The 16,805-nt window shown below is 61.6% G+C and overlaps 1 protein-coding gene across 1 annotated transcript; it reads right to left on the bottom strand.

Annotated features, from left to right (window-relative positions):
• Positions 1–316: 316 nt before the first annotated feature.
• On the bottom strand, positions 317–16,031 carry RAMP2 (receptor activity modifying protein 2). Its single transcript, XM_077806262.1, has 6 exons — positions 15,892–16,031; positions 13,159–13,293; positions 10,239–10,373; positions 7,307–7,441; positions 4,166–4,268; positions 317–1,656 (listed from the first exon to the last, which is right to left on the bottom strand). The coding sequence occupies exons 1-6, from the start codon at positions 15,959–15,961 to the stop codon at positions 1,401–1,403; spliced, it is 834 nt and encodes a 277-aa protein (XP_077662388.1). The 5' UTR covers positions 15,962–16,031; the 3' UTR covers positions 317–1,400.
• Positions 16,032–16,805: the final 774 nt, after the last annotated feature.

The following is a 16,805-nucleotide window of genomic DNA, read 5'->3' as shown; positions in this document are numbered from 1 at the left end:
TCAGTGTCATTATCCAAAAGAGGGAACCGCGGGGTCCACATGTCACCCAGCAACGTGCCATGGGCCAAGAGGCCTGTAAGCCACCAACTGGTCCTGGAGGATCCTATGACAGGCCCCAAGTCCCTGCTCAGTACCACAAATTGAAGGGGAGACAGAATCAAGTTCCACCCAACTCCCAATGGGACTGTGGCACAGTGCGCCAAGGGGGGCGCTGCCCAGCTGGTATGGGGGGGAAGGGCTGGGGTTTATCTCTAATTCCCACGTGTCTGCAGGAGCCAAGGCAAGAAACCGAACGGCCAAAGGACGCGCCCAGGGCTCAGGAAGGGAAGATCTTTAATCTCCAGCTGGTTAACCAGGGAGCCTGTTTGCAAAGGGGATCAGAAAAAGCCAGTAAAAGAGGCACGCAGCCTCCGGTGTCACATGGCGAGGGAGCCTGCCCCAGGCATCAGAGCCCCATAAACAGGGTGGGGAAACCCGCTGCTCTGGCACGACATCCTGTCCCGAAACACAAGGCTTCCTCAGCAATGCAAGGCGAGGGGCCCCCTTCATGCACCCATGACGCCAGCCCGAGCACAGCAACCTTTTCTTGCTGGTGGGGCCTAGAAGGCAAAGCGGCCGTGTGAGGAGAGGGGGTTTCTCCAGAGGGTGTGGGCGCGTCCGGGTACATCTGGCCCCTCTTCGCATGGAACTGCAACCACTCTGTAAATCAGTCCACCCGGGGCTTCCCTCGCCAGCTGCTCAGTGCAGATCAGGGACCGACAGGAGGGCGTCCTCCCCAGGGCACTGGGGCAGCTGGGTCTCAGCAGAGCCCTTGACCTGGAAGGGGTTTGCACTTGTTAAGCTGTGGGGAGCTGCGAGTGGGACCCCAGCAGGGGGCCACGCAGGCGTGAGATCCGGAGCAGAGTCGCCCACGGGGCTCTCCCCTCCTGCCCCGCCGGTGTCGGCGAGGTCTAGCAGGCCTGGGATTGGAAGCCCAGAGCTGTAACCGCATTTGAGCAGGCCCAGCGTGGTACAAACCCTGGGTGTTCAGCCAGAGATAGAGGATGCTCCAGGCGCTCGGAGGGGGCCGCTCTGGGCTGGCTCTCCGAATGTCTCCGAACTGTTGGGCCTGGCCTGGCAGTCGGGCCTGTAAGACGGGGCCTCTGCCAGCTCCTGCTTGTGGCCAGGTTGGAAGCGGCGGGAGCAGGGCACTGGTTCCAGTGGCAGCCGGAAGCGAGTGCTGCAGGGGTAGGGGTGGAGCACTCGGGTCTCCCAACTCTCCGGCGCTGGAGCTCAGCCAGCAGGCAAAGGCCTGGCGCTGGCTCCCGGGGGACAAGGTCAGGTTGGGTCAGAAGTTCGAGCCCGGTCTGGTTCTCTAACACACTGGGGATGCCTCCAGCACCCTCCGAGCCCTGTGGTGCTCAGGACTGCATCTTGCCGTCCTTGCTCCTCCACACCACCAGTGTGACCAGAAAAGGGATGAGGCAGATGGGGGCGAGGATGAGGGCCAGCAGCACATCCTCCGGGGGGTCGAGGAACACGGGGTGCTCCTGGGTGCAGTTCAGGAAGTAGGTGCGGTGGCTCTGGACGATGCATTCCTCCGCGATGCTGTTGGGGTAGCCGTAATTCTGTTTTTCTGCGAAGGTCTCCAGGCAGTGGCGGAGGTCGCTGTATGGCCTGCGGGGGGAGAGGGGACAAGCTGGGGAGTTTCCTTCGGGACCGAGGCATTATCTGGTGCCGCAAATTGGCTGTGGACCAGCAAGAACCGCAGCTGAGGAGCCGGGTCGGCTCATCGTGCCAGGACGGTCCCTTTCCGCCATGCTGGCTGCTTTGCCCTGCCGGAGCGGGATAAAGGGGCTTCCCCCTGGAGGAGTCCTGCCCCCAGGTTACAACTGCCTCGTTCCCAACTGCCCGCTACCCTTCACCTCACACAGCCGTGGGCACCCGGCAACATGGGCGGGATGCTGCTGCGTGCTCTGGCGGCTCTTTGCTGGTGCTTTGCGTGGGTGGAAATGGGGAACCCAGGTCCAGGCAGCAGGGACCTGGGCCCATCCATTCTCATGTGTGAGGCTCCCTGACTGGCCTGTTGGGTCGTACTGCCGGGGGCTGGCTGGGCAGGGTGGGTGCCTAATAATACTAGAGCCTGTCTCCTCTCACCCACTGAGCTGCCTAAAGGAGGCAGCCTCATTAGCCCCCTTTTACAGATGGGGAAACGGAGGCACGTGAAGGGCTGTGCCTTGCCCAAGGTCATGCAGCGGAGCTGGGAGTTAACCCAGGACCCCTGAGTCCCGGTGTGGTTCCTTGCCCACTAGAACCCCACCCCAGCCCTGCTCACAAGCCACAGGGGATGCACAAAGCCAGGCACGCGCCTTCAGGCTGTGCCATGGCAGCGTGCCGGGGGGCTGGAGAGGAGCTGGGGGGCAGCAGGAGGCAGGCAACATGCAAGTGCTGCATTCTTCAGCCATGCCCAGCTCCCCACAGGCCCCACAGACGCCAGGCCAGGCCGGAGCGAAGTAGCAGGTTGGCTGGGTTCCTCAGCAGGCCGGGCCGGGGGCCAGCAGGCCCCTGGGGAGCAGCTCAGAGCTGACTGCTCGGGGCTCCACTGTGGCTGGCCCTGTTGGGAGGCAAGCTCAGCAGAAGTTCTGCCCGCCTTGGGAACTCGCTACAAGGATACCCACCCCATGTTTCAGCTTTGCCTGCCAGGTGGAGTCCCCCTTCTTGCCATCCCAACCTCCCCTCCCCACCCCCCTCCCATCCTGACCCTCTCCATCCCCATCCCAACCCTCCTGGTCCCCATCCCACCCGCCTTCCTCACCCCTACTCTGTGGAGCGAGGTGCTCCACACGGCTCTGGAAATCAGTGTCCATGAACACACCCGGCTCGGCGAACTCACAGGTACAAGCGGCCAGCGGGTCACAGGTGCCAGGCAGGAGGCAGGGCAGCTGGCCCCAGCCTGGGGAAAGAGGCTCCAGCACCTTGGACCCTCGGGCTGCTCGGCTGGAGCTGCTGGGGATTTTGGGCTATTCAAACCGGCCGAGCCTGTTCCCCAAACACCTCATGCCCCTTTGGCACGCCCCGGTGGCTATACGGCTGGAGACTAACAGTTCCGCTCGGTTAGAGTCGGTGCATCGGAAATTGGGAACAAAACAAGCCTTTTCCTTTCATTCAGTGTTCCCTGCAGAAAACAATCCCCGTGCTCCGCCCAGCCCCAGACGGGTGTCAGGCTCAGTGGGGCCCCGGTACAGCCAGTAGGATGCACACCCCTGCTGTGACGATGTGGGACTGTTCTTAATGTTTCTTCTGAATAGTGTGGGGGTGCCTCAGTTTCCCCTATGCAGTTCTTAAGTCTCTAGGTGGTGGGGTAAGGGTGTATGATCATTGCAGATCCCTAGAGGACAGGTGTGTGCAGGGGTCTGGACACAGAGAATGGCCAACACCCTGTTTCCCGGCACCTGATGGCCTGGGCCCTTCCCCCCCTGCAAGGTGAGAGCTAAAGGGTTGGAGAACAAAGGAATCAGGTGACCACCTGGCCCAGGAAAGGAACAAAGCCCAGAGGAGGAGGGGCTGGAGGGGGTTTTCAGTTTGGGGCTGGCTGGGACATGGAGTGAAGGGCAGACGTGGTTGTCTAGCTCACTGCCCCCCAAAGTGGACCCAGCTGAGGGGTCCCCTTCTCTGCACCTGCAAGGTCTGTTTTAGACCATGTTCCCGTCGTCTAATAAACCTTCTGTTTTACTGGCTGGCTGAGAATCCCATCTGACTGCGGAGTTGGGGGGCAGGACCCTCTGGCTGCCCCAGGACCCCGCTTGAGCAGACTCGCTGTGGAAAGCGCATGGAGGGGCAGAGGATGCTGAATGCTCCGAGGTCAGACCCAGGAAGGTGGAAGCTGTGTGAGCTGTGTGTCCTGTGGCTTCATGGGGAGCAGTTCCAGAGCATCGCCCGGGGACTCCGTGACACCTGCCACCCCCCATCGCATCACCCAGAGGCAACTGCCCTCTGCTGGGTTCCCAGCCTCCTGGGTCTGAGAGCCCTGTGTGCTTTGCCCCCCGCGCCTCTGCTGGGCTGGTCGTCGCTCTCTGCAGCTCACAGGCTGGTGCATGGTAGAAAGGGCTCTGCCGGGAGCCAATGAACAAACTCCACAGTGTGGCTTCATGCCTGGGGCTGATCAATCCCCCAGCCCCTGCAGTACCTGCTGATGACTCTCCATTCGCACAGCTGCGCCCTGGTTATGTTCATCATCCAGTGACTGAAATTGTCCCAGCACATGTAGGCTATCAGATTGTACTTTTCATCTGGAAAGAAGAAAACCAGAGCTCTTGGCAGCTTGCTCAGGCCTGGGAGCCAAGTGCTACCCGCTGGGTACAGGTCCACCCCTTGGGACAGGCAGCAACAAGGACAAAGCTGGCAAGGCTGGTCTCTGACTGATTCAAGCAGCTTCCCCCCAGCCCAAGCCTGGAGTCCCCTTCCCAGCTATCCCTCCCCATTGCTTGCACACCAACTCCCAGCAGGGGTGGCTCTAGGGGCCCCTCTGTGACGCTGGCAGGCCAGGTGGCAGCTCATGCCAAGTTCCCATGTCTCAACTGACCACTGACAAATACACAGCGGGGCTCAGGCTGGCTCCCCTGTGTGTTCGTGGTGTTAAAGTAGGTAGCAGAGCTATAAGAATGGGTTTTGTGTTTATTGGATGCTCGTGAGCAGCTGCTGGCACTGATCTCACATACGTCTGTAAGGGAATAGCTGAGTGGCTGTATGGAGAGCCACTCTGACTGTGTAAATGCCCAGTCAGGAGAGGGACTTTCACTAGTGCAGAGTGCTGATGTGTAGCATGGGTGTTACATTCTGCCCAGTGACACCAGACACACTATTGTGGGATGTTGAAGAGGACAGATGACTTTGTGACTCTGCTCTTGCCCCGCCATGGAGATGAATCGTACAAGTGGGTTCCTCCCATCAGCTGAGTTTGCAGCTCAGAGCACAGGGGAAGAGGGGAATAAAAGACCCTTACAAGAAGGAACTGGATTTCCATGCTGCTTGGACTCTGGGGGCAAGTTTTCTAGGCAGAACCACAGGCTTCCCCAGCTGTTTAGCCTGGATTAGTCCTAAAGGACATACAGAGTTTGCTTATTATAGAAGCTTCTATTACCTTTTGAAACATAAGCTTGTGCATGTGTGTTTACCTGCTTTAGCCTCGTGAATAACTCTCGTTTCCTTTCTCCTAGTTATAAGAACTACTTTATGTAGTTTATTATCGGATTGGCTACAAGCGTTGTCCTTGGTGTGAGATCTGAGGTGGTAAGTGACCTGAATGTTGCTTGTGGCACCTTAGAGACTAACAAGTTTATTTGAGCATAAGCTTTTGTGAGCTACAGCTCACTTCATCGGATGCATGCAGTGGAAAATACAGTGGGGAGATTTTATATTCACAGAGAACATTTTCCACTGCATGCATCCGATGAAGTGAGCTGTAGCTCACGAAAGCTTATGCTCAAATAAATTGGTTAGTCTCTAAGGTGCCACAAGTACTCCTTTCCTTTTTGCGGATACAGACTAACACGGCTGCTACTCTGAAACCTGAATATTCCTGTGATTCTTGGTGCAAGGGATCATCTCTCATACAGCCAGGCTCCCCTGGGTGGCCAGACAAAGGGTATCCCAGGGACTGTGACTCCCCGTTAAGGCTGCTGTCATAAATATAAAGGGAAGGGTAAACCCCTTTGAAATCCCTCCTGGCCAGGGGAAAGCTCCTCTCACCTGTAAAGGGTTAAGAAGCTGAAGGTAACCTCGCTGGCACCTGACCAAAATGACCAATGAGGAGACAAGATACTTTCAAAAGCTGGGAGGAGGGAGAGAAACAAAGGGTCTGTGTCTGTCTGTATGCTGGTCTTTGTTGGGGATAGACCAGGAATGGAGTCTTAGAACTTTTAGTAAGTAATCTAGCTAGGTATGTGTTAGATTATGATTTCTTTAAATGGCTGAGAAAAGAATTGTGCTGAATAGAATAACTATTTCTGTCTGTGTATCTTTTTTGTAACTTAAGGTTTTGCCTAGAGGGGTTCTCTATGTTTTTGAATCTAATTACCCTGTAAGATATCTACCATCCTGATTTTACAGGGGGGATTTCTTCATTTCTATTTACTTCTATTTTTATTAAAAGTCTTCTTGTAAGAAACTGAATGCTTTTTCATTGTTCTCAGATCCAAGGGTTTGGGTCTGTGGTCACCTATGCAAATTGGTGAGGCTTTTTATCCAACATTTCCCAGGAAAGGGGGGGTGCAAGTGTTGGGAGGATTGTTCATTGTTCTTAAGATCCAAGGGTCTGGGTCTGTAGTCACCTAGGCAAATTGGTGAGGCTTTTTACCAAACCTTGTCCAGGAAGTGGGGTGCAAGGTTTTGGGAAGTATTTTGGGGGGAAGGACGCGTCCAAACAGCTCTTCCTCAGTAACCAGTATTAGTTTGGTGGTGGTAGCGGCCAGTCCAAGGACAACGGGTGGAATATTTTGTACCTTGGGGAAGTTTTGACCTAAGCTGGTAAAGATAAGCTTAGGAGGTTTTTCATGCAGGTCCCCACATCTGTACCCTAGAGTTCAGAGTGGGGGAGGAACCTTGACAGCTGCGATGGTGCTGGAGGAATGCACACCGGATAGCAGGCTGGGGAGATCAAAGCATGGAGCTCAACCACTCCGGGGCTGGTGCCCCACTTCCGAACAGCCTGCCCCGAGGCTGGTGCTCGCAGTCCTGAGTCACTGCAGGCAGCTTGAGGCTCTCTATGCAGTCAGGGCTGAGGGTGGGCCACGGTGCAGGGCGGGTGCAGTATGGCCCTTGCCCAGTGGCAAAGCCCCAGCCTGAGAGACTGGCAGGATGGCACCAGGCGGTGGGCTGGGGAGGGGGCCTGCAAGGACTGGAGGGGTTCAGCAGCGCCTGTGAGCCCCGGGGACCTGGCATTCTCAGGGCATGTTACTGTGCCCATCCCTGCTGTCTCCAGGTGCCACGTGCAAGGCACCAATTTCCTCAGGAAGGGCCCTGCCCTTCTAGAGTCTCCTCCCTGGGAGCTCTCAGGCCTGCAGGGTGGGGCAGGACACACAAGCCATGGAGACGACATGGGTCAGTGGTGCCCGGGTCTCTCCAGCCCCTGCCAGCCCTGACGGAGCCGGGAGACGCCCGGGGCGATGGCCCGGCTGCGCTGCCCATTCGTTGACAAAGGGAGACGGGTGCCGGGTGGAGACTTGCTAGCCAGCGGCAGGGGCGGGATCCCTGGAGTCCTGGCTTGGTCCTGGCACGGCAAGCTCTGTCCTCACTGCCCTGCCCACGGCCGGGCGCTCCGGGCACTCACCCGCAGTCATGTCGAGGAGCAGGTTCTTGTACGGCTGCTCAGGCTCAGTCGCCGTCTGGTTCTGGAGCTCAGCCAGAGACTCGTTGTCTCCCGACGTGGTGGTGCCTGCAGGATGGAGCTCGCTCCCGAGAGCCGCTGGAGGAGGGGGACACGTCAGTGAGACACGGCCCGCGGGTATGCTGCTGCCCGGCCCGGTGCCCTGCCCCGAACTGGGGCTCATGGGGGGCAGTGACATCCCTTGGCTGGTCCCTGGGGCGCGAGGGGGGGATTTTGATTCTAGAGGAGATGCCCGAGAAGGGGCAGCGCTGGGGTGGTTCGTGTGGGCTAGAGGCAGGCCTGAGCCCGTCACCCCCTGGCTCCAAGCCCTCCCACCCACGGCGTCTCCATCGCTCAGCCCAGCACACCCGGGGCCTGCGTCTCACTCATGGCCAGGCCGGGCGGCGGGGCCAGAAGGAACAGCGTGAGGTCTCCCCAGGCCCTGTCAGAGCGCTGCCCTGAGCACCCGCCACGTGCCCGCAGCCCAAGCAGGCAGCCGCAGAAGGGGTGGGCGTGGGAGCAGAAAGGGGAAGCAAAGGGGGTGCAGGCTGGAGCCACCGGCAGGGCGGAGAAGCTCCAGCCCCACACGGCGCCTCCTGCCAGCGCCTCTCCTCTTTGCACATGGGTTAGCCCAGCTCCCCAGGCGGGGACCACCCCGCCCCACTGCAGAGGGCTCAGTGGCCCTGCCCCTCTGCTCTCTGCCCGGGCTGCCAGCTCCCCACGCATTGCCCCATCAGTGCCTCCTCTGGGGCCAGCTGCCGTGGCGTGAGGCAGATGAGCCTCCCCCTTGGTCTGGGGTTGGGGAGTGGGGCGGGGCCTGGTGCAGCCTGTCTCACTGCCCCAGAAGTTCCACCCCCACGGCCCCAGTGACCAGTTTGGTAGCCGGCTTCCATAGGGCTGGCTGTGGCTGGGGGTCTCTGAGTCCCTGTGGCGTTGCGGGAGGGGGCTTCACTGAGGGTGCTAAGGGTCTGGGACCCCGAACAGGACACTTCACTCTGTAGGCCGACCTGCTTGGCTCCTCCTTGGGCCCCCCTCAATTTCCCAACTGCTCCCCCTCCCTCACCCATTCTCAACTGGGACAGGGACTGTGGGGCTGAGTCCATGTCTTTGGGCAGGGCAATAAATACCGTGACTCAGAGGGGCTCTGTGAGCCTGTGGCACCCGGTGCTGATGACACCCACACCCCTTGGGGCCAGACTGGGAACGTGGTGACCCCCACAGAGAACCTGGAGTCACCCCAGCTCGTCCCCAGGGCAAGATGAGAGTCTGGCCAGGGGTTTACAGACAGCAAAAGGAGGGCCTCTGGTTTGTGGCATGGCAGGGCTGGGGACTGGTCCAGGGCTCAGTGGGGCTGGGCAATGGCTCAGTGGGGCTGGAGGTTGGTCTGGGATTTGCTGGGGCGGGGCGGGCTGTTCTGTGGCACAATGGGGCTGGTCCAGGGCTCAGTGGGGCTGGTCCATGGCACAGCAGGGCTGGGGGCTGGGCTGTGGGGCTGGTCTGGGGCTCAACAGGGCTGGGGGCTGATCCATGGTTCAGCGGGGCTAGGGGCTGCTCTGTGGCTCAGTGGGGCTGGGGGCTAGTCCAGGGCTCAGTGGGGCTGGGAGCTGGCCCCTTGCTGTCTTTCCATCTGTTCCTGGATTTGCAGGATCTCACAGCAATCGGCTCTTCTTGCTCCCGTCAGCATGTCCCTGTAGGAGCAAATCCAACCCAGGGACAGCTCTGGGCTCCTGGGGCGAGGCAGCCAGCCCGTGAGAGGCAGGGGCCCTGTGAGGATGTGACTCAGCAGGGAGGGGGGAGTGTTGACCGGGGAATGGGCCCTGGGGATGGGAGACCTGAGAGCCTGTCACCTGAGCCAGGTGGAGGAGGGGGAGGTGACACCTCTGCCCAGGAATGTGGACGGAGGCTGCAGCAGGGAACCTGCTGGGAGGGTTTAGTTTTCAGTTTGGAGCTGGGTGGAGGAACACAGGGAACCCCAGGGCTGGGGTCTAAGCTCCCTGCTCCCCCAGAAGGACTTGACTGAGGGGTCCTGGGTGTACCCACAAGCTCTGTTTTGGACTGTGTTCCTGTTGTCCAATAAACCTTCTGTTTTACTGGCTGGCTGAGAGTCTCAGTGAATCCCAGGAAGAGGGGTGCAGGGCCTGGACTCCCCCACACTCCGTGACAACTGCTCAGGTGACAGGCTCTCAGGTCTCCCATCCCCAGGGCACATTCCCAGGTCAACACTCCCCCCTCCCTGCTGAGTCACATCGTCACAGGCCCTAACGGACATGTCTCCAGCACCTCTCAGGCCAGGCCACGGGCAGCCGTTTCACGCAGCCCCTTTGGCTCGTCCGTCCTGGGGCCTTTCCAGCTTTGACTGGGAATTCTCTGCCAGTCTGAGCTTCGTTAAGGTCCGTAAAGGTTTGTGCCGCTAATTAGCAGGGAAGAACCAAAGGTCTTGAGGCTGGGGAGGGGGCCTACGAGGGCTGGAGGGATCAGCAGCACCTGTGAGCCCCGGGGACCTGGCATTCTCAGGGCATGTTACTGTGCCCATCCCTGCTGTCTCCAGGTGCCACGTGCAAGGCACCAATTTCCTCAGGAAGGGCCCTGCCCTTCTAGAGTCTCCTCCCTGGGAGCTCTCAGGCCTGCAGGGTGGGGCAGGACACACAAGCCATGGAGACGACACGGGTCAGTGGTGCCCGGGTCTCCCCAGCCCCTGCCAGCCCTGACGGAGCCGGGAGATGCCCGGGGCGATGGCCCGGCTGCGCTGCCCATTCGTTGACAAAGGGAGACGGGTGCCGGGTGGAGACTTGCTAGCCAGCGGCAGGGGCGGGATCCCTGGAGTCCTGGCTTGGTCCTGGCACGGCAAGCTCTGTCCTCACTGCCCTGCCCACGGCCGGGCGCTCCGGGCACTCACCCGCAGTCATGTCGAGGAGCAGGTTCTTGTACGGCTGCTCAGGCTCAGTCGCCGTCTGGTTCTGGAGCTCAGCCAGAGACTCGTTGTCTCCCGACGTGGTGGTGCCTGCAGGATGGAGCTCGCTCCCGAGAGCCGCTGGAGGAGGGGGACACGTCAGTGAGACACGGCCCGCGGGTATGCTGCTGCCCGGCCCGGTGCCCTGCCCCGAACTGGGGCTCATGGGGGGCAGTGACATCCCTTGGCCGGTCCCTGCGGCGCGAGGGGGGGATTTTGATTCTAGAGGAGATGCCCGAGAAGGGGCAGCGCTGGGGTGGTTCGTGTGGGCTAGAGGCAGGCCTGAGCCCGTCACCCCCTGGCTCCAAGCCCTCCCACCCACGGCGTCTCCATCGCTCAGCCCAGCACACCCGGGCCCTGCGTCTCACTCATGGCCAGGCCGGGCGGCGGGGCCAGAAGGAACAGCGTGAGGTCTCCCCAGGCCCTGTCAGAGCGCTGCCCTGAGCACCCGCCACGCGCCCGCAGCCCAAGCAGGCAGCTGCAGAAGGGGTGGGCGTGGGAGCAGAAAGGAGAAGCAAAGGAGGTGCAGGCTGGAGCCACCGGCAGGGCGGAGAAGCTCCAGCCCCACACGGCGCCTCCTGCCAGCGCCTCTCCTCTTTGCACATGGGTTAGCCCAGCTCCCCAGGCGGGGACCACCCCGCCCCACTGCAGAGGGCTCAGTGGCCCTGCCCCTCTGCTCTCTGCCCGGGCTGCCAGCTCCCCACGCATTGCCCCATCAGTGCCTCCTCTGGGGCCAGCTGCTGTGGCGTGAGGCAGATGAGCCTCCCCCTTGGTCTGGGGTTGGGGAGTGGGGCGGGGCCTGGTGCAGCCTGTCTCACTGCCCCAGAAGTTCCACCCCCACGGCCCCAGTGACCAGTTTGGTAGCCGGCTTCCATAGGGCTGGCTGTGGCTGGGGGTCTCTGAGTCCCTGTGGCGTTGCGGGAGGGGGCTTCACTGAGGGTGCTAAGGGTCTGGGACCCCGAACAGGAGACTTCACTCTGTAGGCCGACCTGCTTGGCTCCTCCTTGGGCCCCCCTCAATTTCCCAACTGCTCCCCCTCCCTCACCCATTCTCAACTGGGACAGGGACTGTGGGGCTGAGTCCATGTCTTTGGGCAGGGCAATAAATACCGTGACTCAGAGGGGCTCTGTGAGCCTGTGGCACCCGGTGCTGATGACACCCACACCCCTTGGGGCCAGACTGGGAACGTGGTGACCCCCACAGAGAACCTGGAGTCACCCCAGCTCGTCCCCAGGGCAAGATGAGAGTCTGGCCAGGGGTTTACAGACAGCAAAAGGAGGGCCTCTGGTTTGTGGCATGGCAGGGCTGGGGACTGGTCCAGGGCTCAGTGGGGCTGGGCGATGGCTCAGTGGGGCTGGAGGCTGGTCTGGGATTTGCTGGGGCGGGGCGGGCTGTTCTGTGGCACAATGGGGCTGGTCCAGGGCTCAGTGGGGCTGGTCCATGGCACAGCAGGGCTGGGGGCTGGGCTGTGGGGCTGGTCTGGGGCTCAACAGGGCTGGGGGCTGATCCATGGTTCAGCGGGGCTAGGGGCTGCTCTGTGGCTCAGTGGGGCTGGGGGCTAGTCCAGGGCTCAGTGGGGCTGGGAGCTGGCCCCTTGCTGTCTTTCCATCTGTTCCTGGATTTGCAGGATCTCACAGCAATCGGCTCTTCTTGCTCCCGTCAGCATGTCCCTGTAGGAGCAAATCCAACCCAGGGACAGCTCTGGGCTCCTGGGGCGAGGCAGCCAGCCCGTGAGAGGCAGGGGCCCTGTGACGATGTGACTCAGCAGGGAGGGAGGAGTGTTGACCTGGGGATGGGAGACCTGAGAGCCTGTCACCTGAGCCAGGTGGAGGAGGGGGAGGTGACACCTCTGCCCAGGAATGTGGACGGAGACTGCAGCAGGGAACCTGCTGGGAGGGTTTAGTTTTCAGTTTGGAGCTGGGTGGAGGAACACAGGGAACCCCAGGGCTGGGGTCTAAGCTCCCTGCTCCCCCAGAAGGACTTGACTGAGGGGTCCTGGTTGTACCCACAAGCTCTGTTTTGGACTGTGTTCCTGTTGTCCAATAAACCTTCTGTTTTACTGGCTGGCTGAGAGTCTCAGTGAATCCCAGGAAGAGGGGTGCAGGGCCTGGACTCCCCCACACTCCGTGACAACTGCTCAGGTGACAGGCTCTCAGGTCTCCCATCCCCAGGGCACATTCCCAGGTCAACACTCCCCCCTCCCTGCTGAGTCACATCGTCACAGGCCCTAACGGACATGTCTCCAGCACCTCTCAGGCCAGGCCACGGGCAGCCGTTTCACGCAGCCCCTTTGGCTCCTCCGTCCTGGGGCCTTTCCAGCTTTGACTGGGAATTCTCTGCCAGTCTGAGCTTCGTTAAGGTCCGTAAAGGTTTGTGCCGCTAATTAGCAGGGAAGAACCAAAGGTCTTGAGGCTGGGGAGGGGGCCTATGAGGGCTGGAGGGGATCAGCAGCACCTGTGAGCCCCGGGGACCTGGCATTCTCAGGGCATGTTACTGTGCCCATCCCTGCTGTCTCCAGGTGCCACGTGCAAGGCACCAATTTCCTCAGGAAGGGCCCTGCCCTTCTAGAGTCTCCTCCCTGGGAGCTCTCAGGCCTGCAGGGTGGGGCAGGACACACAAGCCATGGAGACGACACGGGTCAGTGGTGCCCGGGTCTCCCCAGCCCCTGCCAGCCCTGACGGAGCCGGGAGACGCCCGGGGCGATGGCCCGGCTGCGCTGCCCATTCGTTGACAAAGGGAGACGGGTGCCGGGTGGAGACTTGCTAGCCAGCGGCAGGGGCGGGATCCCTGGAGTCCTGGCTTGGTCCTGGCACGGCAAGCTCTGTCCTCACTGCCCTGCCCACGGCCGGGCGCTCCGGGCACTCACCCGCAGTCATGTCGAGGAGCAGGTTCTTGTACGGCTGCTCAGGCTCAGTAGCCGTCTGGTTCTGGAGCTCAGCCAGAGACTCGTTGTCTCCCGACGTGGTGGTGCCTGCAGGATGGAGCTCGCTCCCGAGAGCCGCTGGAGGAGGGGGACACGTCAGTGAGACACGGCCCGCGGGTATGCTGCTGCCCGGCCCGGTGCCCTGCCCCGAACTGGGGCTCATGGGGGGCAGTGACATCCCTTGGCCGGTCCCTGCGGCGCGAGGGGGGGATTTTGATTCTAGAGGAGATGCCCGAGAAGGGGCAGCGCTGGGGTGGTTCGTGTGGGCTAGAGGCAGGCCTGAGCCCGTCACCCCCTGGCTCCAAGCCCTCCCACCCACGGCGTCTCCATCGCTCAGCCCAGCACACCCGGGCCCTGCGTCTCACTCATGGCCAGGCCGGGCGGCGGGGCCAGAAGGAACAGCGTGAGGTCTCCCCAGGCCCTGTCAGAGCGCTGCCCTGAGCACCCGCCACGCGCCCGCAGCCCAAGCAGGCAGCCGCAGAAGGGGTGGGCGTGGGAGCAGAAAGGAGAAGCAAAGGGGGTGCAGGCTGGAGCCACCAGCAGGGCGGAGAAGCTCCAGCCCCACACGGCGCCTCCTGCCAGCGCCTCTCCTCTTTGCACATGGGTTAGCCCAGCTCCCCAGGCGGGGACCACCCCGCCCCACTGCAGAGGGCTCAGTGGCCCTGCCCCTCTGCTCTCTGCCCGGGCTGCCAGCTCCCCACGCATTGCCCCATCAGTGCCTCCTCTGGGGCCAGCTGCCGTGGCGTAAGGCAGATGAGCCTCCCCCTTGGTCTGGGGTTGGGGAGTGGGGCGGGGCCTGGTGCAGCCCGTCTCACTGCCCCAGAAGTTCCACCCCCACCCCAGCTTGGACGATTTATAGACAGCCCCAGTGACCAGTTTGGTAGCCGGCTTCCATGGGGCTGGCTGTGGCTGGGGGTCTCTGAGTCCCTGTGGCGTTGCGGGAGGGGGCTTCACTGAGGGTGCTAAGGGTCTGGGACCCCGAACAGGAGACTTCACTCTGTAGGCCGACCTGCTTGGCTCCTCCTTGGGCCCCCCTCAATTTCCCAACTGCTCCCCCTCCCTCAGCTGTTCTCGACTAGGACAGGGACTGTGGGGCTGAGTCCATGTCTTTGGGCAGGGCAATAAATACCGTGACTCAGAGGGGCTCTGCAAGCCTGTGGCACCCGGTGCTGATGACACCCACACCCCTTGGGGCCAGACTGGGAACGTGGTGACCCCCACAGAGAACCTGGAGTCACCCCAGCTCGTCCCCAGGGCAAGATGAGAGTCTGACCAGGGGTTCACAGACAGCAAAAGGAGGGGCTCTGGTCTGTGGCATGGCAGGACTGGGGACTGGCCCGGGGCTCAGTGGAGCTGGGTGATGGCTCAGTGGGGCTGGAGCTTGGTCTGGGATTTGCTGGGGTTGTCGGGGCTGTTCTGTGGCACAATGAGGCTGGCCATGGCACAGCAGGGCTGGAGGCTGGGCTGTGGGGCTGGTCTGGGGTTCAGGGAGGTTGGGGGGCTGGTCCATGACACAGGGGGACTGGGGGAGTGGCCCATGGTTCAGCGGGGCTAGGGGCTGCTCTGAGGCTCAGTGGGGTTGGGGGCTGGTCTGTGGGGCTGTCCCCTTTCTGTCTTTCCATCTGTTCCTGCATTTGCAGGATCTCACAGCAATCGGCTCTTCTTGCTCCCGTCAGCATGTCCGTGTAGGAGCAAATCCAACCCAGCGACAGCTCTGGGCTCCTGGGGCGAGGCAGCCAGCCCGTGAGAGGCAGGGGCCCAAACGGACGTGTCCAGCACCTCTCAGGCCAGGCCACGGGCAGCCATTTCACGCAGCCCCTTTGGCTCGTCCGTCCTGGGGCCTTTCCAGCTTTGACTGGGAATTCTCTGCCAGTCTGAGCTTCGTTAAGGTCCGTGAAGGTTTGTGCCGCTAATTAGCAGGGAAGAACCAAAGGTCTTGAGCCAAGAGATCTGTCCGGTGGCGACGCGACGCTCGCCAGGAGCCAATGGCAGCGCTGACAAGACCCATGGGCATGGAATAGCGAGGGGCGCCCCAGCAGGTCCCAGGGAGCCGCGTCTCCTTGAGACATGTCCCTGCCCCTCCAGGCAGGAGCAGGGTCCTGGGCACAGTCACATGCATTATACTAGTGTTGCACAAAACCCAGCTACCAATCCCCCTGCCCCTCCGAGACTCCAACCTCCGTCCCATGCACGACGATATTGAACCACAGAAAGGGCAGGGACCTGCCCGAGGATGCAGGGTCCAGGCCCAGACCTGGGAATGGAGCCCAGGAGCCCAGGCTCCCAGCAGGGGAGGGAGGGTCCCAAAAGCCTTATCCTCCACACAGGGATTACCCATGCCACTCAGATCCCTGAGGTGAGGGCTGCGGACAGCTCCCTTCAAGCCCCCCTTTCACACAGTCCAGGGCGGAGGGGTAACTCTGAGCCCAATAGCCAGTTCCTTCCCCGGGACCTCTTGTGCATTACGGAGCTAGACCTTGGGGCTGGGTTACTGCTAGCTATGAGCCCCTCTGGAGCCCCCCTCACACACAGAGTACCCTGGAGCTCCAGCGGGGTCTGGCTTGCGGAAGCTGGAGCCAGGTCTTGCTTTGCCAAGTGGCCCAAAGCTTCAAACTCCCCAGCTCCACCCCCAGACTCCTGGAGCTGGAGCGAACCCAGCCTGCCTCCAGCACTTACCCCAGAGCAGCAGCAGCAGCAGGAGCCCAGGGCAGAGCCTGCCAGAGCCGGCCTCTCTGCAAAGTGCCATCCTGCAAAGCCTGCCTGCTAACGGCCAGGACGACTATTTCAACGGAAATAACAGGAAGCAAACTCCTTTCCTCTGACAGGGCTGGTAGTGACTACAGAAGACGTGTGAAAAATGAGATTACTCAGTGCTGCCTTAAACCAGACCTCCCCACGGGACGCCCGTCAGGACCGCCCGCCTGCCGGGCCCAGCTCTGCTAGGTGTGTGTACCACCAGCTGGGCATCGCTCCTTGGGGGCACCGAGCCTTTGCCAGCCCCCGGCGGCTCCCCGTGTCGCCCCTGGCAGCTGGGGCCGGTGGGAGAGGCTCCGCTCCCTCCACCGACCGCACAGCAGCGTTTACGAGGCCCACTGTTTGTTTACTTGTATATTTCCCTTTAATCCCGTCTGGGCTGGGTTGTGAAATCCATTGGCTCCAGGGAGCGGACACGGAACGTGTACTAGCCCAGGACGGGCTGTGGGACTCGCGGGGCTGCGGGCATGGCATGGCTAATGTGCCCAGTCCTTCCAAACACCACCTGCCCACGCCCCATCAGCCTGGGGAAGAGCCAGTCCCCCCACCATCCCGTGGAAAGGAGCGAGATGGGGCACCACTGCTGACACCAGGGTGCCAGGAGGCCTCACAGCGCCACCAGGACCTCCCAGGGAAGTTACCGAAGTGGGGGTGGGGTGCTAACTGCTGCTTAGTGAAGACAAATGTGCTCTGTCGGTGCCCCTCCGTCCTGGCCCGCAGCCCCCCTGCTATCCCAGCCCGGGGCTCCCTCCATACACAGCTCTGCCGGCGCCCCTCCGTCCTGGCCCGCAGCCCCCCTGCTAGCCCAGCCCGGGGCTCCCTCCATACACAGCTCT

Source organism: Eretmochelys imbricata, chromosome 27, assembly GCF_965152235.1.
Source record: "Eretmochelys imbricata isolate rEreImb1 chromosome 27, rEreImb1.hap1, whole genome shotgun sequence".
NCBI classification, from domain to species: domain Eukaryota; kingdom Metazoa; phylum Chordata; order Testudines; family Cheloniidae; genus Eretmochelys; species Eretmochelys imbricata.
Note: the sequence above shows the minus strand (reverse complement) of the source record. Positions and strands in the feature narration are given on the sequence as shown.

What these genes read in the sequence shown, in the direction of transcription:
- RAMP2 (XM_077806262.1), bottom strand. Translation starts at nt 15,961, where the DNA reads ATGGCACTTTGCAGAGAGGCCGGCTCTGGCAGGCTCTGCCCTGGGCTC. An exon ending in GCTCCTCGACATGACTGCGG is followed by an intron (nt 7,442 to 10,238) that starts GTGAGTGCCCGG and finishes CCCCTCCTCCAG; the next exon opens with CGGCTCTCGGGAGCGAGCTC. An exon ending in GCTCCTCGACATGACTGCGG is followed by an intron (nt 4,269 to 7,306) that starts GTGAGTGCCCGG and finishes TCTTCTTTCCAG; the next exon opens with ATGAAAAGTACAATCTGATA.